Raw genomic sequence first — 24,886 nt, 5'->3', positions numbered from 1 at the left:
AAGGTATACACTTTATGTTAGCCTCCCAAAATAAGCAAGACTGGAGGCTACAAAAAAGGATTCTCAGACAGAAACGCCTGATAACTATAAAAAGAGACTATCAAGAGGAGCTGCCAGAGACAGAAGTTTTTAGTTTAAGGCCTACAGCTATTCCTAACCTACACAGGTAGGCTTGGTGTTTGCTAGTATGATTATCTAGCCCTAAGTAACAGAATTAAAGGTTGCTCTATTAGACACAGAGGTCATACCAGTAAAAGGATTTTGCAAGATCAGATGACATTAAATTATTAAACTGTATCTTACGGGGAGGGACATCTGTAACACTAAAAGTTAAATGTTAAGTTTACAGCCCTGATAACTGGGGATGTTAAAGCCTGGTGAGGGAACTTCTATACAGTGACATGTTCCAGCTGCAGCAACATTTATTCAGTACTCATGGTTTTTGTTTCACTCATAGAAGCACCCATCCCCAGATGACTTTACAACCTGTTCTTCCCCAACCAGACTTCAAACCCAACTAAAAGGAAACTCATGTCCCTCACGCCGTACCCCCTCATGTCACCCTCTCTCAGCTCAGAAGAAGCCAAAATGAGTGACACCCCTCTTCTTACAACAATGGAGCCAAAAATAAATAGACTATCAATATAAGTAATTAATTAAGTCAGGTAAAATCAGGGAGACTGGTTTTGGGTGAGTTCTAAAAAGTTGGAGACTGTTGCCTGAGGGATTAAAGTTCCCTCAGTGGTCTTCCCCTACCCTATTAAAGATTTGAAAGGGACACATAAGAAAAGGGGGGAATGATAGACCCAACCTGATCTTTCCTTAAAATTGGGCATCTCGCCCCAAAGCCATGAAAAGATAATTTCGGCTTTACTATAAATCACTGCAAATTCTGAACCTGCATGGAATGCCTTCCCGTGCCTTGAACTCACCCATGCCTGGCTCTCTGACCAGATAGCAGCCCTCTCTGAAACTTTAGTGACACCTCATAAATCTTGGCCTTCCCTGGCCAGACAACGACCCTCTCTGAGGCTCTAATGGTCCTCATAAATTCTGATGTTGGGGCCAGCAAAAAAAATGTAAACTACCATTAGTGTGATGCTTGTCAGAGTTCTGTTATCTGTAACCCCCCTTTGTGTAACTTTCTGGGCTATAAAGCTGGGCTGCAGGAAGCTGGGGTGCTGTCTTGTTCCTGCCGTTTTTGGAGGGAGAGACAGCCCGGCCGGTCAAAATAATAAGCTTGCTTTAATTTGATTTTAATTGGAGTCAGTGGTCTTTTCTTGCGTCCTGGTCTAACAATTATACCAGGGAATATATATGAATGGCCAGTAAGTACACAAGAAGATGTTCGATATCATTAGTTTTTCAGAGAAATGAAAATTATAACCTCAATGAGATTCAGCAACATTCCATTAGAATGGCTAACATTAGTAACACTGTCACGGCAAAGGAGTGACAGGAAAGAAACAACAGAGGTCTCACAGAGAGTTGGTGGGAATATAAAATGGCACATCCACTCTGCATTGCTGTTTTCGCAGTTTCTTAAAGAGTTAAACGTGAGTGGCACATGTTTAGAATCTCAGTTACTTGGGAGGCTGAGGCAGGAGGATTGCAAGTTGGAGGCCAGTCTGGGTAATTTAGTGAGACTCTGTCTCAAAATAAAAAAATGAAAATGGCTGGGGATGTAGCTCAGTGGTGGAGTGCCCCTGGGTTCCATCCCTGGCGCCAAAACAAAACAAACAAAAAAAATTAAAAACAAAATGTGGCCATTTGAATAAAAAAATAAAACTTTATGTCCACAAAGACATACACTCAAATATTTGAAGCAATTTTATTTATATGTTGGTCAAAACCTGGAAATGGCCCAATGCTTATCAACAACTGAATAGATGAACATATTATAGAACATCCATACAATAAAATAATGCTTAGGTGCTGGGAGCCATTAGCCAAGTAGGTATGACAATTTCCTTGCCAGCACACCCCATGTTGCAGTGACATTGAATATAGGTGACCTTGCTCAAGGACCAGGGCGGATTAGGGTGTTCCCGGTTTAAGATAATCGGGTTTAGGGCGTTCCCAGTTTAGGTTCCAGGTTTAAGGTTTAAGATTATTCCTGCTGGGAATAGGGCGTATCCTGCTGCCTGAGTTCCCCTTGAGTTCTCACGGGATTCAGACAGTATTTTTTGGGAGATAGAAGCCCAGTGGAGGTGGATTTGGGCAGAGAACGTGGATTTCCCCAGAACGTGATTGTAGACGGCTGGTGTGAGTTCGGGAATAAAGAGTTGCTGTTTGAATCTACAAGCTGTGTGGTGGCTCATGATTGTGTGCCCAGCCAGACTTCGGCACTTAGGAATAAAAGGAATAAACTATTACACACAAAATAATGTGGGTGATCTCAAAATTGCTGAGTGAATAAGTCAAACACAAAAATGCATCCTATAAAAACTTTACTCATATAAAAATCAAGAAAAACTAACTAAGGTGATAAAAACAACATAAACCTGGACCCAGAGCTGGCAGGAAGAATGAGTTAAGAAAGATTTCTTAAGCCACGTGGATATGGTCTATTAGTATCCTAAACAATGAATGTAAAAGACCCTCAGCCTTTTATTGGTGCCCAACAGGGAAATTTCAGGAAAACAGGGGTAGAACTGAGTATGCAGTATTCTACAGAGGAAAAAAATAAAACAAAAAACAAAGTTGGAAACCACATTTCCTGATTGCAAAACTTTCTACAGAACTACAGTAATCAATCAGGTTCACTGGTATATACCTGTAATCCCAGCAACTTGGAAGGCTAAGGCAGGAGGATGACAAGTTTGAGGCAAGTGTTGGGAACTTAGAGAGACCCTGTCTCGAAAAATAAGAAATTAAAAGGTCTGGGATGTAGCATAGCTTACTGGGTTTAATCCCCAGTACCAGGTGGGGAAAAGAAAACTACAGTAATCAAAATAGTGTAGTATTAATATAATGACAAATGAATAGATCAATGGAAGAGAAAGGAAAGTCTTGAACTCAATGATTACTTTTATGGTAACTGATTTTTACAGGGCTACCAACACAATTCAATGGAGAAAGAACACTTTTTCTGACAAATGATGCAGAAACAATTGGATATCTACATACAAAAGAATGCAGTTGGATCCCTCCCTCACCTCATATAAAAATTAATTCAAGATGCACCAAAGACCAAAGTATAAAACTACAAAGAAACTATAAAATTAGAAGGAGACTCAGGAATAAGTCTCCGTCACCTTGGATTAGGCAAGGGTTTCCTTGCTATGACAGCAAAAGCCTAAGTGACAAAAGAAAAACCAAGCTGAATTTCTGGATTCATCAAAGCTAAGAACTTTCATGCCTCACCTGCAAACTGAAAATAATCTATGGAATGGAGGAAATTGTATCAAATTATGTATCATAAAAAAATTTCACAATTCCACAGTAAAGACAATCCAGTCTTAAAAAAAAATGGGCAAAGGCTATGAATAGACATTTCTCCACAGACATGCAGATGGACAATAGGCACATGAAAAAAGGCTCAATATTATTATTTATTAGGAACATGCAAATGAAAACCACAATTAGATGCTATTTTACACCAATAGGATGGCTAAAATAAGACAGCTAACATCTGAGGGCAACAGAGTAAGAAAGTGCAACCCTCAGAGGCTGCTGATAGAATTGCAGAATGATATAGCCTCTTTTACAAACTGGAAGCTCCTCAGAGTTTTAAACAGTCCTGACCCAGCAATTCCATTCCTTGGTATGCTCCCAAGGGAAATGAAAACATATGTTCACACAAAAACTTGTCCATGAATGTTCACATCAGTATGATTCATAATAACAAAAAAGCTGAAACAACCCAAATGCTTACTTATTGATGAACATATAAATAAATGTGGCCCGACAATACAATGCAGTATTATTCAACTTTAAAGGGATGAAGTACTGATATAGGCTACAGCATCCACAAACTCTGAAAATAGCAAGCTAGATCTGAGAAACCAGTCACAAAAGAATCCACGTATATCAAGTCTCCAGAAGGAAAATCTGTAATCTATACAGAAAGTAGATTAGGATATGTTTGTCAGGGGAGGGGGGAATGGGAAGTGACAGCTAACAGGTACAGGGTTCTTTGGGGAGTGACAAAAATATTCTAAAATTGAACAGTGGTAAAAATAGTTGTACAACTCTGAGAACAGATTAAAAGTGACTGAATTGTGCACTTTATTTATTTTTTAATTTTTTTGAATTGTGCACTTAAATGGGTGAATTTTATGGCGTGTGAATTATATCTCAAGAATGGTGTCATTTAAAAGTTCTACAAAGGGGCCAGGTGCAGTGGTGCATGCCTGTAATCCCAGTGGCTCAGGAAGCTGAGGCAGGAGGATCATGCGTTCAAAGCCAGTCTTAGTAAAAGTGAGGTGCTAAGCAACTCAGCGAGACCCTGTTTCTAAATAAAATATAAAATAGGGCTGGGGATGTGACTCAGTGGTCAAGTTCCCCTGAGTTCAATCTCTGGTACCAAGAAAAAAAAATGTTTTGCAAAGAGGAAAGAAAACAGATAATCAGGGAACAGAACAGAGTTCAACTTTTACTAGCAACCCTGCAGGTTATGTGACAGTGAAATAATACTTTCAAAAATTGAGGGAGACAATTACTTGTAATTTAGAATTCTCTAAATCCAGCCAACTGTAGGTGAGGCTAGCAACATTTTCAGACATTAATGTTCTCAAAAATTAATTCCCCATAAACTGTTTTTAGAAAGCTATTGGAGGATATACTCCATCAATATGAAGAAAGAAGCAGAACTGAGAGCCAACACAGGAGAGAGGGAGAGAGAGAGAGGGAGGGAGGGAGAGAGAGAGGGAGGGAAGGAGGGAGGGAGGGAGGGAGAGAGAGAGGGAGGGAGGGAGGGAGGGAGAGAGAGAGGGAGGGAGGGAGAGAGAGAAAAGTCCCAAGATAATGAGGAGAGTCTCAGGTCAGTGGCCAGGCAGGAGGTCTAGGGACAAATCATTAGAAAGTGGAAAGGAAAGAACTTCAGAAGGAATGGCCCCAAAGGGGGGTGGGGAGCAATCAAATTCATAAAATAATTTGTGGTTGACTTTTTGCAAGGAGTTTTACATTTTACTGGTTAAGTTTTGGATTTCCTTTTTGGTAGGTTCATAAACAAAATAAAATGTAAGGCATTATTACCTCTAAAAAAAACCTGTACAAAAAAAATGTATTCATATCAGATGATGTGACTCACCAATAATCAATAGTTACTTGGTTATAATAATATTAGGTGAACTATAGATTTTACTAAAAAGTATGAAATTACCTCTATGGAAGATGGGGAAATGGGTGTGACAGATCTAAATGCTGATGGCCCAGTGAGGATGTCAATAGAAAAAATATTATCAATTAAACAAACAAGAAGTAGTCTCATGGGCCTACTACTCAGATCTGGAGATAAATACAAGCAGAAATGGCTTAATAAGTTGAAGTCATTTCCTATTTGGGGATTTGAGGTGGAGTAGGTGGTGTAGCTCCTTTTGTTTTATGTTAAATGTCATATAGAACTATTTTTCTTTTAAAAATATTTAATACGATCTACTAATAAATAGGATAAAACTCCTCAGTGCATAGCAAATTAAGGACTAGAAGGAAATACAGCAAAATGTTACTGGTGGTTTTGTTCAGATGACATTGCCAGGATGTGGAGGGGTGAGGGCAGGGGTGGTGGAGTTGAAGGAGCATTTTATAAATTTCCTACAGCCCATACACATTCCTTTTATTTCAGAAAGAGATCCATGAACAGTATTTCAAAGTTGCATGGACCCTCTGACTGTCTTATTTTAAACAGGTCTGAGGATGACCTTTTCTTCCTGTGGTGATCACTGGGAAACTTTCTTACAGGTTGACTATTAATGATGGAAAAGTAAGATATCAGGGAGTCACTCAGGACAATGTAAAGGGTGATTCCAATATTTCTCCTGTCTGAAATTATACCAGTGAGTGTAGCTTGGAGATCTGCCAAAGAGTAGCTATAACTCCTCACATTTGCATGATCTTTTACTTTTTCAGAATTCATCTACAGCCATTATCTTATTTGACAATTATTGTTTGATCCCCAACAATAACCCCAGGATGGGACAGGATCAATATTATTAGCTCAAGATGAGCATGGTGGGACATGTCTATAATCCTAGGGAGGCTGAGACAGGAGGATTGCAAGTTTGAGGCCAGGCTCAGCAACTTAGCGAGACCCTGTCTCAAAATAAAAATTAAAATGGCTGTGGATATTGCTCAGTGGTTAAGCATCCCTGTTTTCAATCCCAATTCCAAAAAAAAAAAAAAAAAAAAAGGATATTAGTTTGATTTTACAAGCTGAGGCTCAGAGAGATGAAGTGATAATAGGGCTCAGGGCTAAGGTCCAGGACTGACTTCTAGACCAGACTCTCTTAGGCTTCAGATGCTCCCAAGAAAGTAGCTGTCACAACCAAATGTGAATAAATTTTCCTCCCAATAATCTTTGTGTAAGCAAACAAACAACAACACTGTGTAAGCAAGCAAACAACAACCATTAAAAAGGTCACCAAATGGGAAGTAAGAGTGTCTCCTGCAGAAATAACTACTATTAATGGTTTTGCAAATATAAATATAAATTTGTCTTTCAGTTTTGAACAAATATGCAAAACTGTATTTAGTATAAATGGGGTCATTTTAAGTGCTGTTCTTTTGGTTCCCTCATTCCCCAGGGCTGCAGATTGATACCAGGACCTCGTGGATGCTAAGCACCTTCTCCTCCCCTGAGCCATTCCTAGCCCTGCTCATTTGTTTATACTTAGCAATAGAGTGTGCATGGCTTTCCATGTAGGAACATCTTTTTCAGTGACTGCACAGTATTCAATGATATAGCTATATTTTAATTTATTTACCCGACCCCATGTTGAAAGACAAGTTGTTTCCCATAGACTGATATAATAAATAATGCTATGATAAATAACTGTACACACATCTCTGTACATTTGGCTTATTTCCTGGGACACATTCCCAGAAGAACAACTAAAGGGTGTAAACATTAAAAATGTGAATACATATGACCAGGTTGCCCTTGTAAAAGCCCATTAAATGCAGACAGGCCACCAAAATATCAGAGAATGTCTGTCTCCCAGTCCCACCTGCAAGGGGCATCAGTGGTGTTTTAAATCTTCACTCTCCTGATGGGTCAAGGCCACATCTCATAACTCGTTACAACTTACACTATCCACCCACTCAGCCTTATGGGCATTTTTCATATCTCTTTTAGCCTTCCCCCCCCCCCCCCGCCATTTTTCTAGGAGTGAATTTTCCTTTGGACTTTTGAGAACTGAATGAGTTTCTAATTGTTTCCGAATAACAGCTTTTGACAGGGATTAATCTGGACACTAGCCGGGGCCAGGGAGGAGCACGTATTCCACGAGGACCTGTGAGCACGGTGGGCGTGTCTGTCATCCCAGTGATTAGCTGTGGCGCGGGTCGGGTGGAGAGGAGCGGGGTGCGCACCTACCTCCACGAAGGCGAACTTCTCCTCGCTCGTGTAGTTGTAGCGCGTGGCTCTCTCGTACTCCTCCGCGGTGCCCGGGCAGTCCTTGTTGCAGAACTTGTCCGTGGGGTGAACGAGCTTCCAGGAGTACTGAAGAGAGAAGGATAATCCCAATTTTTGTCCATCAACTGGTGAATGGGTAACAAATGTGGCATATCGGGGTCCTGGCATACTCTTCAGCCATAAAGAGGGGTGCTGATTCATGCTTCAGAGATAAACCCTGGAAATGTGTGGAATCAAAGAAGCTAGATGCAAAAGCCTAAGTGCTGTATGAGTTTATTTGTAGGAAACATTCAGAATAGGGAGACCTACAGGGACAGAGAGGAGTTGGCTTGGGGCTGGAGGGATGGGAAGGGTGATCAGATATTGGATTTCTTTTTAAAGTGATGGAGATGTTCTCAATTTGACACTGGAGTTGTTAGACAACTCTGTGAATGTAGTAAACAACAAACAAACAAAAAACAATGAAATCACACTCTGAGCAGGAAAGTGGTATGCTACGTAAATTATATCTCCATAAAGTTATTAGCAAAGGGGAGAGGCAGGACAGACAGCTTCTAGGTGAATGGAGGTCAGTGTGAGACCCTGTGCCCCGGGACACCTACCACCTCCATGACATGGGCACTCCACTTGGATAACAGCTGAAGGCCCCGCAGGGCCAGGTCGAACAGCTCCCGGTACTCCTCATCCGACTTCTGGCTGTCCAGCCCGGAACCTGTCACCACCTGGAGGACATCCACGGTCACTCACTGTCACATGCCTGGCACTTTTGTACACCTCTTACTGATTCCCCACAAGAACTCACAGGGAAGTGATTATGCTCCCTTGACAGGGGAACTGGACTCAAGACAGGCGCCTTGCTAAAGGCCTGTAGATGGCTCGGGTCCCAATTCAGGAGGCACAATGCCAGAGCCCCACCTGCCACCACCCAGGGGCACAGAGGCACACAGACCTTTCTTGACTGCATTCCACGTAGGAAGGGCAGACTACAGTGGCTCAAGCACATATCCTTGCACAGAGATCTTAAATATGTATATGTAAGCAAGCAACACTAACTTCCACACCACAATATGACTCTTAATACATGGGACTCCCTCTAATCTTCTCTTCTATTGCATATAAAATGCTCATTACAAGTCACTCAATTAAATCTATCTGTAGCCCTCAAATCAAACACTTTGTAGTGATGTCTCAGTCATGTGCAGAGATGTACAAATTCCCAGCTGAGAGTGGACAAGATGACTCTGTCCCTGTTCAGCTCTCACACTGGAAACAGGCGTCCCTTTTCAGTCTACTTAGTGCCATGCTACCCATATTTTTGTGCTTTGTTGGTGAATTAACAAATGAAAAAGTCCCTAGGCATAGGACTGATGTGCTGTACATGTTCCTACCTGCACGAATGTACAGGATGCCTTATGGAAAAACTCCATGTGTTAGATAAGCCTTGTTCAGGCATAAGTTACAGTGCTTTTGGCCCTCAGACAATGCCAGTGAATCAACACTGTATAACACACAATGTATCTTTAAACAGAAACACGTCTAAAACTTCATCAGTAGATGAAAACACTGTGCCCAGAAGCTCATAGGGACCCAACTCTATATTTCTCCTTGGATCAACTGTTCAGTATTTACTAATTCAGGGTTCATGGCCACTTTAAAGGATATGACTACTGCAAATGATGAGAACTGGCTTGATACAAACAGGAAGAGATCATGCCTGCTTGGCCCTCTGAACCCAGGGCTCTGCATCCAATGGGCTTATACAATAGTAGATGAAAAAAATATTCAGAAAGAATGCATCTTTACAATGTACTTAGTTTTTCTTGTTGTTATTACCTAAATAATACTGTGCTGCAATTATTTACATAGCATTTACATTGACTTGGGTATTACAAGTAATCTACAGGTCATTTAAAGTACATAGGAGGATGCATGTAGGTTATATTCAAATACTACATTATTTTATAAAAGGGACTTCAGTGCTGTTGGATATTGATATCAGCTGAGGTCCTAGAATAAATCCCCTATGGATACTTTGGGACATTGTAATTTTAAAAAATATGCTTTGGATCAGGTACATCCTTAGTCCACTAAAACCTGACTAGGAATAAAGGAGTCTAGCCCTTGGATAAATTATTTTTTTGTGGCTTACTTCAGTTGATTGGCACATTTAGTAAGAAAGCTCACCCTTGCCCACTGGGCCATTGGTTGAATGACCACACTGCCTGCATTTGTCAGAATAAATGTCAGACCAAAGACATTTCCTGAGTTTGGGTTTTGGAAAAAAACAATCCTTATGGCTGCTGGCCACACGGTGGAACCAGAGAGCAAACATGGACCAGCCCAGTCTTCCAGGATGGTGGAGCTCATAGGGCCTTTTTATCCAATGGCTTATCAGGAGGCTGTCTACTACAGGGAGAGACCCAGAAGAACACAGCACCCAAATATTAATCACAGTTAGTTCTGAGATGGTAGGATCTTACAGGATTGCTTTCTCTTCTTCTGCTTATCTGTTTTTTTTTTCCTGATTTTGTTATGCTGATCATATTTCCAGGAAAATTCAATGAAATGAAATGTCACTATTGGGATTACAGGAGATTTTTTTTATAGCCCTTTTTTGTCCCTAACTGCATTTAAAAAAAAAAAAACAAAAACAAAACAAAACAATGATCATTCCTTAGTATGTAGCTTCTAAAATATTGGATAGTGTTAGGTACACAAGTTCTCAGAACTCCTTTTCTTGAGCTTGAGGGTAGGGACAACCTGGATCCTGTGTGCAGGGGAGGGGGGGATTCATAATCACTGGGCTCCTCCTCTTTGCTAGGCACAGCACACATTCCAGATGCCACATCATCTCATTTTTTCAGTGAATCTTTTGGGATAGATACTATTGCTATTCCCCCTTTCTAATAAATTTTAAATTTTTGATTGATACCTAGTATCTATATATATATTCATAGGGCACAGTGTGACTTTTCAACACAAGTATTTGTCTAATGATCAGATCAGGGTAATTGGCATTATCTGTCTCACCAGTCATCGATCATGTCTTCGTGCTGGGAACGTTAAAAATCCTCTCTACTAGCTGCTCTGAAATAACTGTTGTCAACCACAGTCATCCCACTGTGCCACAGAACACTGGAACTTACTCCTCCCATCCAACCATCCTCTGTCCATTACTCCCTCCTGCATACCCTTCCCAGGCTTTGATGTTACCCCCATCGTGCAGAGAGGAAAGGGAAGCACAGAGATTTTAACAACTTGCAAAGGGCAGAATTAACCCTGGTTCTGTCTGGCTGTAACTGTCCACGCTCTGGGCAGCTCTGCCCTCCTGCCCCAGATGTATAGTCCCTGCCACTCCCCAGTATCCCAGGTGTTCCTGCTCTTTCCCAGCTGCTCCTCTCCCCGCCTGGCCCACATGCCTCCGTCCCCGGTGGCCAGCGCTCACCTCACTGTTGCTGTAGCGAGCCAGCTCCGAGATGAAGCGGATGTGGTCATCCCGGATCTGAACCATCTGCTCGCAGATGTTGTACTGGGGGCTGATGCTGCTCTGTGTGCACGTCCACCTGGGTAGAAAACCACAGGGTCAGAGATGGGCCAGCCCCAGGCTCCTGGGTGGGACACGCTCCTTCCACTCCCTAGTTGTTCCTGGTCCTCAGCCAACACGGCTGGCTCCCTGGGTGAACCAGAAAGCGGTGTCCTGAGCCTGCCAAGTGTGGTGCTGTGGAGACCACAGGCTTCGAGGAACAGTCCTCCTCCTCCTCCTTCTCTTCCTTGTGGCCATCCTACTCCAAGGAGGCTCAACCACAGGCCTTTCCAGCTATCAGGTCCACAATACTTACCAGTTCCATGGCTGGGGATCACAGCCTCTCTAGGGGTACAAGGGTTGGAATCCAAGAAAGAAAAAGCAAGGTGGGCAATCCCCCCAACTCTAAGAGCACCAGCCCTGTGGTAGGAGCTGGCTCTGGAGGGCTTGGAGCTGGACTGGGGAAATCCGGATGGGCTTGTGCCTCCTTTCCAGGGTGGCCTGGCAACATGGTCACACCCACAGTGAGAGTCCAGGACTCCAAGGACACAGGGCTGGCTTCCTCCTCCTCCTCCTCCTGTCTCTTTCCTCCTTCCCTGACCTCCCTTCTTCCTCTCTGCCCTTTCTGACAGATGTGATTAGGAAAACCGTACTGCATGGGGAGGCGGAGGCAGGAGGATCACAGTTCAAAGCCAGCCTCAGCAACTTAGCAAGGCGCTAAGCAACTCAGTGAGACCCTGTCTCTAAATAAAATATTAAAAGGGCTGGGGATGTGCTCAGTGGTTAAGCGCTGCTGGGTTTGATCCCCAGTACCAAAAAAAAAAAAGATGAAGAAGAAGAAAGAAAAGAAAGAAAAAGAAAACCATCCTGCATTGGAGAGAAAATGAACGAGTAAGAGTCCTCACTCCCCTTCCTGTCTTCCCCTGTCTGGTGCTGGTAACCCAGCAGACAGACTAAGCATGAGCTCAGAATGTTTCAGAGAGAAGTTAAAATTTTAAAAGGAGCCCTGAATGGATTCTCCTGGGGGTGCGCAGAACAGCGATGGCCTTCCTCACGCTTATACTTTGCCATTCTTTATTTTGAGCTACTTGGAGGGATCAAGAAACCATCACTCAAACCTCTGACTTCCTGCCCTGGTCATACAACAGCCTCCTCCCAACCAGCGTCAGGTGGTCCAGGAGCCAGGCAGGCAAGGGGCAGAAAATAAGCCCCTCATCCCTGACCCCGTGCTCCTCCCACCCAGGCAGCCCCAGAGGATGGAGGCACGGGACTGGCCATCCTTGGGAGCTCAGCTACAGAGCCTGGTGAGTAGAGGTCAAGGGCACTTCACAGCTGTCCTTGAAGGCACTGAACTCTCACCCGTGACCACAGGATGGCCAGCTCTCTTCCACTTGGAAAGGCCATGTCCACTCAGCCCTGGGTGAAATGCACTCAGAAGCAACCCCCACAACGGCATCTGATTTCAAAGCAGACGGCGGAGACTGGAGCCAGATGTCCCCCAAGTCTGGTGAGCCACTGATCCCTCAGACCTCAGCATAGATTCCCTGGGATTGTGGTGGATAAAATGACCCAAGGGGAGGCGTCAGCTCACTTCACACTGGAGCCATTCCGGCTACACATACTTACTGAATGGTCGCAAAGCCCGAGCAGAGAATCGGGAAGATGAAGATTGTCACCATCTCTCTCCAGCTGGCCAACGAGAGCCAGCGGCTCCTCCCCACATCTCAGGGAAGGAGGAGGACTCCTGCTGTCCCTCTGAAGGGACGCCATGGGCTACCACTAAGCAGGATGAGGGACATGGTTGTGCTCTGAGACCTTTTGAACCTGGCAACAAAGGGCGGATACAAAAGGGCTCCGAGCACCCTCCGCTGCTCCCTCTGGTGGCGCCAGTGATCTGAGGGTCCACCTGCCCAGGGCTCTGGGGAGGGAGGAGGGACTGAAGTGGCCCCTCGGCCCCCTGCCCGGGCCGGGCGTCCTCGCAGGAGCCTAGAGACATTACGGCAGGCACTCACTTGGACTTGTTCTCTTCATAGTGAGCACTGGTCTTAATGTATCTGGCCAGCTCTATCTGCATGTCGCCGAACAGGGGCACCACCTGCAGCTGCTGCAAAGGAAGCAAACACAGTGCGTGAGATGCGGCCGGAGGCAGGGGGGCAGCGGGCCTCCATGTGCGCCTAGGGCCTGGCCCCTTGTTTCTGCTTCTGATGATGCTATTGTGTGAACCCAGAACCAAAAGGAACCTCAGCTGGCATATTGGTCCTCCCCTGTCTCCAACCAATTCTGTGTTCTAGGCAACCGAGCTCAGAGAGGCAAAGTGACTTGTCTAAGGTCACACAGCCAGTACAATGGATGAAGTCTGAGGACCAGATGGCTAGCCTTGCAGTGGAGGGTCCTTTCTCTTCCTACTGCTCCAGAAGGTAAGAAACTTCCAGCCAAAGGCCAGGGCAAACAGAAGGGAGACTGGCATCTACTCTCTACCTCCCACGCACTAGATACAGGGCCAAACACTTTAGAAGCATTATCTCAGTCCATACCAACACTGTGTGAAGTCGGGCATGGTGGGACACACCTGTCACAACTGTAATCCCAGCAGCTTGGAAGGCTGAGGCCGGAGGATGGCAAGTTCAAGGCCAGCCTCAGCTACTTTTTGTTATTGTTGTTATTCTGCTGCTACTTTTATTTAAATTTTTTTTTAAATTAAATGACAGTAGAATGTATTTTGGCAGAATACACATACATAAAGTATAACTTATTTTATTAGGTTCCCACTCTTGTGGTAGTACGTGATGTGGAGTTACCCTGGTCGTGTATATAAGTACACGGCTAGGAAAGTCGTGACCAATTAATTCTACTGTCTTTCCTATTCCCCTCCCCCCTTCTCTCCGTTACCCTTTGTCTAGTCCAATCTATTTCTATTATTCTCCTCCCCAACCTCCCTTGCTGGTTTATCATCCACAAATCTGACAGGACACTCAGCCCTAGGTTCGGGGGGACTGGCTCATTGCACTTAGCATGATGTTCTCCAGCTCCATCCATCACCAGCAAATGACATGATTTCATTCTTCTTACCAGCCTCAGCAACTTAGTGAGGCCCTAAGCAACTCGGTGAGACCCTTTCTCTAAATAAAATACAAAAAAGGGCTGGGGATGGGGCTCCGTGGTTAATTTTGCCCTGGGTTCAATCTCTAGTATCAAAAAGGAAAAAGAAAGAAAGAAATGTGAAGTTAGTACTGTAATCACGTTCATGTCACTAACAGAGAAACTGACAGGCAGGCAGGCTAGCGATGTCCCATAAAGTCAGAGAGTCAGGATTAGGACCCAGGGCTCGGACTCATCTACACAACCCCAGTGAATCCTTGGGGAAACCCTCCGAGGAGTTACCCTGAGCATTCATAGTTCTCAGATAGGAAGATGTGGTTCCAGGGAGATTCAGTGACTTTCCCACGGCCATTCAGCTGTGAAGCAGCAGCGCTAGACTTTACCCCAGGCCTGACTGTGGAGAGTGTGTCCCCTCCCTTCACAGCCGGCTTATGCACACTGACTCAAGGCAGATTTTGCAAGGGTCTCCCAAGACGAGTCCTGTTTTCATCTAGGGCTGCTCTGGAGAAAAGTAAAAGTTTCAAACTTGAAAAAAAAGCCCATTCAAGCAGCAAAACAAGACTCCTCTTGCTCCCCTTGACCCTGCCTGGTGCTCTCCATGCCATACCTTCATGAGATCTCACCAGTTATATGAAACTGGGCATTCCCATGTCTGAGCCAAGACCAGCTTCATGCCTGCAAGGCCCAGCATTAGAAAAAAATGATTCATTTCCAAAGTATGGAAGCCCCTTTGCAATAAAAAAAAAAAAAATCAAAGGCTTGATTGACTACAAGTTTTTGTTTTTAAAGATTTAGGAACAAAAGATCAACTCTCTCTTAGAGGCACTAGAACCAACTGAGTGTATAGGCTGGTGAGGCAATTCGCCTGACAGGAGGGAGGCCAAGGGGCTTATAGTGGGCCGGGGGAGAGGCTGTGGTTTTTCAAATGGGAATCCACTTAAAATCCACTCTTTAGCCCTCCTACTTCCTTGAGCTTTGGTTTATTCTGAAAACAAAAGGAGACACCTCTTTCTTTAGATGACTTCCGGAAAGGGCTAAAGGAGAACACAAGAAGTATCACATTCCCCTAGTGGAATCCCAGTGGAGCCGTGTTTGAGAACCGTGCATGCTTTCCGGGGACAGCCTTCTCTAGTGCCAACCCCTCCACCAGGGGCAGCTAGAAGCTGTCATCCTATTCTCCCACTGTTGGGGTCTGCAGAGTAACTGCTCAATTAACAGCTCCCCCTACTTTGTGGCTAATTTCATTCCTTTCTCTAGTCCTCTTGATGCTGGTGTAACCCTGGCCCCCTGCCCTGCCCCAGCTCCAGTGGCTGACCTTAAAGAACTTATCAATTTTGCTAAGGTTGATTCTCTTCTTGGCATCCAGTTTGTAAATATTACTGACATTTCCATCCATCAGGTAGAGGCCAAAGCCCATAACCTAGAACGAAAAAGGGCAGAGTGCAAAAACTATTGACGTGCACTGGAATTATTAAAAAAAAAAAAAAAGCTTTAATTTGTACACATACAAATGGAGACATACATTCATTATGAAAAAAACCCTCATATTTTCAAATATAGACAGGAAACATGGGACTAATTTCAATGATAAATTTAGTATATTATGGCAGCCACTTCGTAAGCATTGAGTATATGGGCCACAGACTGTGCTTTAGGGATTTAACAATTACTGCTGTTGACCATAATTCTTAGTTCTGACAACAATCTTGTGAGTCAGGTTCTAAGCAACAGCCTTGTTCTATGGCTGGGAAATCAGAAACACAGAAAGGTTGGACAGCTTGTCAAAGTCACAAAGATGAGCTGCAGTGACAGGATCTCATCCAGGGTCTGTCAATAAAAATGGGCACATTTAGGTCCTTCTTGAGAGTAAGGAGCCTGAGGCCTATCTAGGGTGCAGCACCTCGCAGGCACATAACACTGGCCAATGGTGAATGTAAAAATATCCACCTTTCCCCCCCAAAGAAATAACAATGTAACAGTTCCTATAGAGACATGGGTGACATGTCAAGTAGGTCAACATTCTCATTTCAACCCCCAAAGCTTGTTTGTTTTCCTCCTATGTGGAATGTGCAGCTAAAGGGGGTGCGGCTAGACGTAAGCTGTGGGACAGTCACTTCTCGCTGTGCCTCTATTTCTCATCCAATACCAAAGAGAGTCGACTGGAAGACTATTCAGGTTGGATGGCTTCCCTCTTGGGTCCTACCTGTGCTGTAGGATGAGCGCAGGACTTTTCCTGTTAAGGATGCATGACGCCCTCTGGTGGCATTTGATTTCATTAACACAAACTGCAGAGCCGTGAAATAGCTCAACAGTGTTGGAAGCCAGACTGAAGATGATGGAGAATTCAGAGAGAAGTGGGCTGGGAAGTTAAGATGTAGGGGAATTAAAGAGCATTGAGAGAAAAAAAAAGTGCTGGAGAATTTGAAGGTCGTATGTAACACTGCTTGGTGGACTGGAGTTTCATAACCTAGCTCATGGAGGGAGCAAGCATGGGCAGAGCTGGGTACCACCCAAGCATGGAGCTGGGCTGTCAAAGGGTCTGAACTTTGAATAACCTCTCTGGGTTTCTGGCGGCCAAGAGGAAGCTGGAGTGAACAAGTCATACAGACATACTGCCTTGTGCTATAGTTTGAAGGTGGCTTGTTCCCCCTAGATCTCATGCAGGATTCTAATCTCCAAAGTTACATGGTAAGGGTATTAAGAGGGTGAAAACCTTAACCCCATGATGGTTCAGAGGTGGGTTCTTTGGAAAGTGACTAAATTAGATTAGCTTATTATGATGGAGGTCCCATGATTGAATCCTGGTGACCTGACAAGCAGAGGAGAGAGACCACACAGAGATACATATAGTTTCCTGCCATGATGTGATATAGTCAGGGAGGAACTTTGCCAGAGCCTGTACCATGCTGCTTGAACTTCCGGTCCCCCAAACTGTGAGCTAACTAAATCTTTTTTCTTTGTACTTTACATCAGGTATTTTGACAAAGCAATGAAATATACCCTACAAACTCAATTGAGGTGCCAGAAATGTAAGGACAGGAACACTAACCCAGGTCAGGAGTTCTTAAAATGCCAAAAGTGGCAAGAGAGAGAGAGAGAAAGAAACACTTTGGAAGATGAGGTTTGAGGGAAGAAAGAATCAAAAGGGGGGTGCTGTGTGGTACATGTGAAGATATAGAGAAAGTTGTTCATGTCAGTGCTATAACTATTGGAGAGGAATTAGAAATAATCTTAGCAGACAATGATATATTGTGGTTAAAGCCAAGAAGGCTCATCTATGTGACTTTAGTCAATTGCTGCGAAATATTCCAAACATAATTAAGGACATCTGAGAAAAATTCGACATGCTTATGTATATTGCATATTTTTTAAATATACAAGCATAGAAAAAAATTAGAAGCATATACATCACAATTCTGAAGATGTTATTTCTAGGGTAAAAGATGGTGACAGGTTGAAATTTTTTAATGCTTTTTTGGATATCCTGGATTTTCCCCATTAATAATTTTAGGATAAAATTTGTAAACTGTTGAGATAATCATGACCATTTGAAAAATTAAAGCAAAAGCCCTAAGATTCTGTTTTCCCTCTGATTCAGCAATTTCTCTTTCATAATGTTAAGCTTGACCAAAAGAGGTGCATAAAAGCTGTGCTACACTGGGTGTGGTGGCACACGCCTATAATCCCAGTGGCTCAAGAGGCTGAGGCAGGAGGATCAAGAGTTCAAAGCCAGACTCAGCAATAGCGAGGTGCTAAGCAATTCAGAGAGAGCTCTCTCTTAATAAAATACAAAATAGGGCTGAGGATGTGACTCAGAGGTTGAGTGCCTCTGAGTTTAGTCCCTGGAACCAAAAAAAAAAAAAAAAAAAAAGCTGTACTATGAGGGTTTTAATGCAGTTTAGCAAACAAAAATCCCACCCCAGGGAACATGTTAAACAACAACATCCCCATAGAATGGAATAGTGGGCAACCATAAAAGTTATATTGCAGAAATATCCTTAATGACACCTTAAAGGTGCATAGGAGATATTAAAGTGAAAGAAGAGACCACATGTGCAGTGAGATCTGTATCACTGTTTAAGAAATAGAAATATTGTTCTTTAAAAATGATTTTAGATAAGGAGGAGGTGGGCGGGCAATCCCTGTCTGCAGTATGCGGTGGGGTTTACCTTGAGGAGCATGTGCTTCTCACTGGGGGTCAGGTACATCTTGTTCTCGTAGTAATCCACGCAGATGTTCACGATGTCCGCCAGCAGCTCCTCGTAGCCAGGGATCACTTCCAGTTGCTGGTGGAGACACTGAAACAGCACCCGCCCTCAGGACAAGCACAAGGCATCCTCACCCGCCACACAGTTTGGGCAGCAGTGACTGAGCACGTGGCTCTACTGATGGCCCAGGAGTCATGAATGGCCCTGGGGGAGAGGAGCCTTCACACCAGCCAGTCTGATGCCTGAATGCCCTTGTGAATACCACCCAAGTGGCTGGGTAGCCAGAGCTCCTGCATGCCTCCTGTGCAGGGAGCTTGCTTGCCTTGGAGCCTCTATCTCAGTCCCCGGCAATTGCAAGTAAGAAGCACTCTCTTAGGCAGAGCCGAAGCAGCTCAGCTTTACAACAGGCCTGTAGTAATTTCAGCTCAGCTCTGAAGGCATAGACTTATCTGTGCTGTTTTCATCAGACAAGGGCAGGGAAAGACCCATGGAGTGGGGGTGGGGGCACCTGGGCCAGTAGGTGTCTCCTCCTGGCAGGTCACAGCAGTTCAGAAACATCTCCTAGAGAGAAGGATCTGAAGTTCCCATCCCCGTGCTTTCTCCAAAGAAGCAAAGGGTCCTTGTGGGACACCCAAGAAGGGCACTGCTGGATCTCTGTACAGGCAGCAGGGGACTCAGTCTCCTGGGGCCTCAGACACTGGGCAGTGAACAGAGCAGGAAGGGCCCTGCCAACTCTGGGCCTCTGCCCAGGGAGCTGAGCCTAAAACCCCTGGGGAAATGCAGGGCCCCTCAGCACTGGCCTGGGTCCTGCCAACATTCTTGCCGGCACCTGTTGCGGCTGACCTGACAGAGGGTGGGATGAGTCAGGCTATGCTGGGTATAATGGGAGAGTGACAGCTGAGTGGTCATGCCCTTTCCTCCTTTCCTGGCTTTGCATATGTTGTGGTTTGTCTACGAGACACCCCCCAAAAAGCTCGTGTGTTCAGAGGTGAAATGATTGGTTAATTCCTTTGATGGGCTAATAATCTGAAAGGACTACTGGGTGGTAAATATAGGCAGGTAGGATGTGGCCTGGACCATAGCTCGTCCCTGACTCCTCACTCTGTCACTCTGCTTCCTGGATGCCAAGAGCTGAGCCACCTTCCTCTGCCTCATCCTTCCATCTTGATGTTCTCCCTCCCCTCACACCCAGAGCCATGGAGTCAGCCAACCAGCACTAAGGTACTAAAACTGTAAGCCCCAAATAAACTTTTCCTGCTCTAAGTTGTTGTCAGGTCTTTTGATCACAAAGCCGACCCACGGAGCATGCCGAGGGCTTTTTGTACAGCATCTCCTTTACTTCTCACGATAGTCCAGCGAGATAAATCCTCGTAATATATTCAAAGTGACAGACCCATTTTACAGATGAGAAACTTGAGGCCTGGCCTTTGCCCAAGGCGTTGCAGTGGGTGGTGGTCCTGCTCTCTGGTCCTCTACCCTGGCTGAAGGCTTTCCGAGGACAAGGCCTGGAGAGGGTGGAAGGGACATCTGTGGTTGGGAGGGAGGCTGAAGGCTGCAGTGGTTTTTCACTCTTGTGATGGGCAGTGGAGACAGAAGTTGGACTGAGCTCATCTGCTTGGGCTTGAGGTTCACCCAGCCTCTAGGCCCCTGTTTCCCCAAGACGCCAGGCAGGACCCACCTGGGTGATCCTGTTGTGGTTGGCCAGGAACATGGAGAGGTTCTGCGATTCCTGAATGGACTGGGGGTCCGCCATCTTCCTCAGGAACTGTGCCGCCCTGAAAGGCAGATGGCAGGTGAGACAGAAGAGCATCTGCACACCCTGAGCCTGAGGTACATCACGTGGGCTCCCATTTCCACCCTACCCGGAGTGACACTGTCCCCCGAGGTCAGGACAGGGCACCTGAAATTCAAGGGCAGGGATGCACTGAAAATCTCTGAAGTCTTGGAAAGTTTATGGGGAGCCAGCCTCCACTGATGCAGGCGGAGGGGCCAGAGGGAGTGAAAGGAGCACCTGCCCCGGAGCTGCACTGTGAGCCGTGGAGACGCTTTCCTTATAGGAAAACCTCGATGTTTCTCAAACAAAGAATTGCATGGAAAATAAGTCTGTTAACATTACAGGATTATAAGATGAAAGCAGGATGGGTGTAGGGCACACAGGGATCTGTGGTAGCAGAGTACTCCTGCCTCGCTCTGGACACGCAGGACGTCGGTTGTGGCCATGACGGCAGCAGTGTGCTCTAACTGTCGGGTGTGTGGGGGAGGATGCTATGCCATGAGCTATCTATGGAATCTTTGTGAATCTGACATTTCTGGGTCAGCTGAGACATGGGCTCTGCCTGCTGGGCACCCCGGGTTTCATGGTGTACACAGAAGAATCAACTTGTGAGAACCAGTCTGCTCACTCCAGGCACTCTGAACCCAAGGACAATGTGGGGAGAGGGTCCCTCCTCCCTCCCCAACAGTGACATGGAAAGCCCTTCCACCAGAGGTGGCCAGACACTCTGGGGTTCATCTGAACCTCATGCAACATGCTGGGAGTCTCTTGCTTTTAACTGCTCTTGTCTCCTCCTGGGTGACTGTGTCCTGATTTATAAAGAGAAACAACCTCCCCCCCCCCCACACACACACAATTTTAGATGTGGTCCTTTCTTCTCAGCTGATATGGACCTCCCAAATCAAAGAGTGAGCAGTGTCTGATCAGAGCAGCCTACCTCACCAGTGACTAATGGAGGGACCAGCACATGATACAGGCTTGAGGGACATCCTTCTTCCCTGAGACCTGTGCAAAAGCATTTCCCTGAAAGATTGGGGTTGCTATCTGGCTGGTGGGAAGCTGCTGCCAGAGACCACCATGAGGCACAACTGGCCTGAGCAGGAGGCTGTTAGAGAGGGAAGGGCAGCAGAGGTGGGGAGACCCAGGCTAACATCACCACCCGGGCACTGGATGGGGGCATGCCTGGATGTCTGGGTTCCATAAGCCAACTCATTTCTGTCTTCTGCATAGCAGTTTGAATGGCTTTCTGAGTCTTGCAGAAAAATGACTAATGTAACTACTAGAGTCTTGATCTGGAGTGTCCCTCAAAGGCTCCCATGCTGAAGGCTTGGTCTCCAGTGCAGCAATGCACAGAGGGGCTCCTTTGGGGAAGTGATCAAATCATGAGGGCCCTGATCTCACCAGTGGATTAATGCATTGATGGCTACTGAGAAGGGGTAGAAACTAGGTAATGTAATAGGGCCTACTTGGAAGAAGTATGTCACCGAGGACTTGCCGTGGAAGGGTAATCTTGTCCCTGACCTCTTCTTTCCTGCCCCCACCAGCTTCCTGGCCACCATGAGATGAGCAACTTGGCTCCATCACGTACATCCCGCCATGATGTTCTGCCTCACCATAGGCTCAGAAACCATGGAATCAGGTGACCATGGACTGAAAATTCTGAAACCATCAGCCAAAATATGCCTTTCCTCTTTTCAGTTGTTTATGTTGGGTATTTTGTCACAGCTATGCAAAGTTAACACAGTAACCATTTTAAAATTACCTTCCTGGTTCCATCAAGCATGGGGCAACAAAATGGTTACGGCTTCATGGACGGGGAAATGAGGCTCTAACTCCATCTTGAACTATAAGACCCTGCCAAGGTCAGGCTCTCCAGAGACTCAGCTCCACAGCCTGCTCCTCAAGCCAGGCTGACACAGGCCCAGCCCTGCTCCGTCTTGGGGATTGGCTAGTCGGGTACCAGAGAAGGAGCTTGTGAGCAGGGCACTGGCCTCTCCCTCCAGCTACCCAGCTGCTGCCTGGGAAGAGGGCCCCGTGGGAGAGGGTGCTGACCTCTTGTAGGCAGAGTGGTCGTTCTTGACACTGCACTTCATGTTCTTCAGCTCGTCCAAGACGGCGAACATGTTGATGAACTTGCCCAGGGTCAGCAGGTAGGCCTCGGACACAAAGTCCTTCCTGCGCTCGGCGTGGCACAGACGCTTCACCTCGCTGCAGAACCGCTCGATGGCCTTGCGCTGGAGGCAGAAGGGCAGGCGTAAGGGGGAGGCGGCCCCAGGGGTGGGGGCAGTGGCTCCCTCTGCTTTCTGGTCAAGGCTCCCCTGGGGTCTTCCCAGGCCATCAAGAAAAGGGCAGATCTGTAGGGTGGACTTTCTCAGAGATGTATTTCAATCCAAATCTGATTTTAGAGGCAACCTGGATCTGGCCCTGAGTGAGTCGAACCAATGAATTCATCCAACACACTTTCATTTAGAAGCATCAATATGTCTTATTCATTTTGTGTCCCCAACACCTGGGACAGTGTCAGGCACTGGCCAACAAGGAGAAAGAAGCCAAGAGTGTGTGAGAACCATCCAGAGAAAGGGGCTCATGATGACCAATAACTCTTTATTGAGCATCTACTGTGTGCCCGGTACCATTCCAGGCATACCCCAGTAAAGCTGGTGTCAGGAAAAAACAAAAACAGAAAAAAACAGTTGAATAAGAGAAAAAGAGGCTGCTGCTGCGATCTGGGGGCAGTGAGCAGGAGAGAAAGAGGAGGAGGAGAAGAAATGGAAGGAAGGGAGAGGAGAAGTGGGGAAAGAAATGACGGCTCCAATGTGAGCCATGGGCCTGGGACCCCGCAGTCAGCCACCCTCTCCTCAAAGACCACACCCAGTAGCCCTCCACCACCACGGGAGCCTTCCCCAGCAGCCCCGTGCAATCAACAGCTGCTCCCCACGAGTGGCCATGGGGCACTTGAGATGCGCACTGTGACTGAGGAGCTGCGTTCTTAATTGTACTTAATTTTAAGTAACATCAGTAGTCACACGTGGCCAGTGACTGTGGTGCTGGCCAGCCGGGTTCTAAGTTACTACAGATCCTCCCTTCTGCGAATGCCTCTGGGGAGGCCTCAGCTTAGCACCCCAGGGTCTTTGGGAAGCTCTCCTTTTGCAGGTCTGTCTTCCTTCGCGAAGAGACCCGTGGCTCCTGGAAGCCGGGGCTGTGCTGCTAACAGCAGCCGCGGCCTTGGGACCCACTGTGGAACAGGGCTCTACCTGTTCTTTACCAATGGACCTCATTTATCCTCACCTCCTTGTGCTACACTGACCCCGCAGGCATTGCCCCTGGGCAGGGGACTGGCAGGGAATCCGTCCATGACACTCAGCTCCATGGGGAACCAAGAAGAGGGTGCACTGTGTGTCATGATGCCCACCCTGGAGTCCAGCCTGGCCGCCAGTTACCAACCTGTCCTCCTCAGCTGTTTTTGATGCGACTGTGACACCCTGCTCCTTCCACTCACATGCCTCCCTGTGGCCCCTGTCCATCCAGCCTGCCCACTCAGAGAAGCCCTGGCTCTCTCTCCTCCTTTCTTTCTTTTTTCCATACCAGGGATTGAACTCAGGGGCACTCGATCACTGAGCCACATCCCCAGCCCTTTTTAATATTTTATTTAGAGACACGGCCTCACTGAGTTGCTTAGGGCCTCACTAAGTCACTGAGGCTGGCTTTGAATTCATGATCCTCCTACCTCAGCCTCCCGAGCTACAGGATTACAGGCGTGTGCCACTACACTGGCTCATTCCTTCTTGACACCATCACTCTCACAGGCCTCCCAACTGGCCTCCCTGCTGTCCTCTCTGTCTGCTCCTGCTCCCAACCTCTTCCTGTCCCCCCCAACATGCCATCCACCCCTATACAGCAGCCAGAGGCTGTCACAAAACCTTAGATCAGATTAAGTCACCCAAACCCTCCAGTGGCCTCCCATGGCCTTGAATGCCATCTCAGGGCCCACAGTGCCCTCCCCACAGTCTCCTCCTTCCTCTCCCGATCCCCCATCTTCACTGAGTTCCGGTCTCTCTGTCTTCCTTCTGTTTCTTAAACACATCAGACCTGAGGGCTTTGGCCTTTACAGTACCTTCTCCAGGGAGTGCTCTTGCTCCTGACCACTGCAGGCAGCCTCTCTCTCACTGCCCAGAGCTCAATCCACACACACATCCCAAGAGACTGTCCCTAAAGAGCACCAGCAGATACTCCACAACCTGAACTGTTTTAAATATTAGTTTGCTCGAAGCACTAATTATGCCCTGAAAATTACTTTTTATAGTCAGTCTCTCCCCATGCCCAGAATGTACTCACAGACTCATCAGATGTAACTTACATGGGGCTAGGGACATGTGTCTGTTTTGCTCACACAGGGGTTTGTAGGTAGCTTTCTAAAAATAGCTGCTAGATGAATAGACAGCATGGTACCAAGGTGCAGAGCCTGGTGTCTGGAAGACAGGTGGTCTTCTCACGTCTCCTGATGCAGAACCACCAGGCCAGCTCACCTGGAAGTACATGAACTTCATGAGTTTGGTGACCTCCGGTTCCAGCACCTCCACAGTCTTCTCATAGATCTCCACTCGGTTGGGCTGCTCATTGCACTTCACCTGTGGGCAGAGGAGGGGACTCAGCACCCTGGTTTGTCCACACAATCCTGGTCCACACCTGTGGTCTTATTAATAAGG

The 24,886-nt window shown here is 46.2% G+C and overlaps 1 protein-coding gene across 3 annotated transcripts in view; it reads right to left on the bottom strand.

Annotated features, from left to right (window-relative positions):
- The window catches only part of Cyfip2 (cytoplasmic FMR1 interacting protein 2), a 129,592-nt gene that overhangs the window by 75,214 nt on the left and 29,492 nt on the right, over positions 1 to 24,886 (bottom strand). For all 3 annotated transcript variants that reach the window (XM_046459934.2, XM_058584194.1, XM_046459935.2), the window contains exons 5-13: positions 24,707 to 24,808; positions 22,233 to 22,414; positions 20,085 to 20,181; positions 18,368 to 18,496; positions 15,514 to 15,618; positions 13,112 to 13,203; positions 11,022 to 11,139; positions 8,179 to 8,298; positions 7,538 to 7,663 (exon numbers count right to left, since the gene is read on the bottom strand). In XM_046459934.2, the coding sequence (XP_046315890.1) occupies positions 7,538 to 7,663; positions 8,179 to 8,298; positions 11,022 to 11,139; positions 13,112 to 13,203; positions 15,514 to 15,618; positions 18,368 to 18,496; positions 20,085 to 20,181; positions 22,233 to 22,414; positions 24,707 to 24,808 (1,071 nt within the window). The remainder of the gene's footprint in view (positions 1 to 7,537; positions 7,664 to 8,178; positions 8,299 to 11,021; positions 11,140 to 13,111; positions 13,204 to 15,513; positions 15,619 to 18,367; positions 18,497 to 20,084; positions 20,182 to 22,232; positions 22,415 to 24,706; positions 24,809 to 24,886) is intronic.

Source organism: Marmota monax, unplaced genomic scaffold (assembly GCF_021218885.2).
Source record: "Marmota monax isolate L192 unplaced genomic scaffold, Marmota_monax_Labrador192_F-V1.1 WCK01_AAM20220418_F8-fsc00229, whole genome shotgun sequence".
Lineage (NCBI taxonomy): Eukaryota > Metazoa > Chordata > Mammalia > Rodentia > Sciuridae > Marmota > Marmota monax.
The sequence above is the reverse complement of the archived record's forward strand: the minus strand, read 5'-3'. Positions and strand labels throughout refer to the sequence as shown.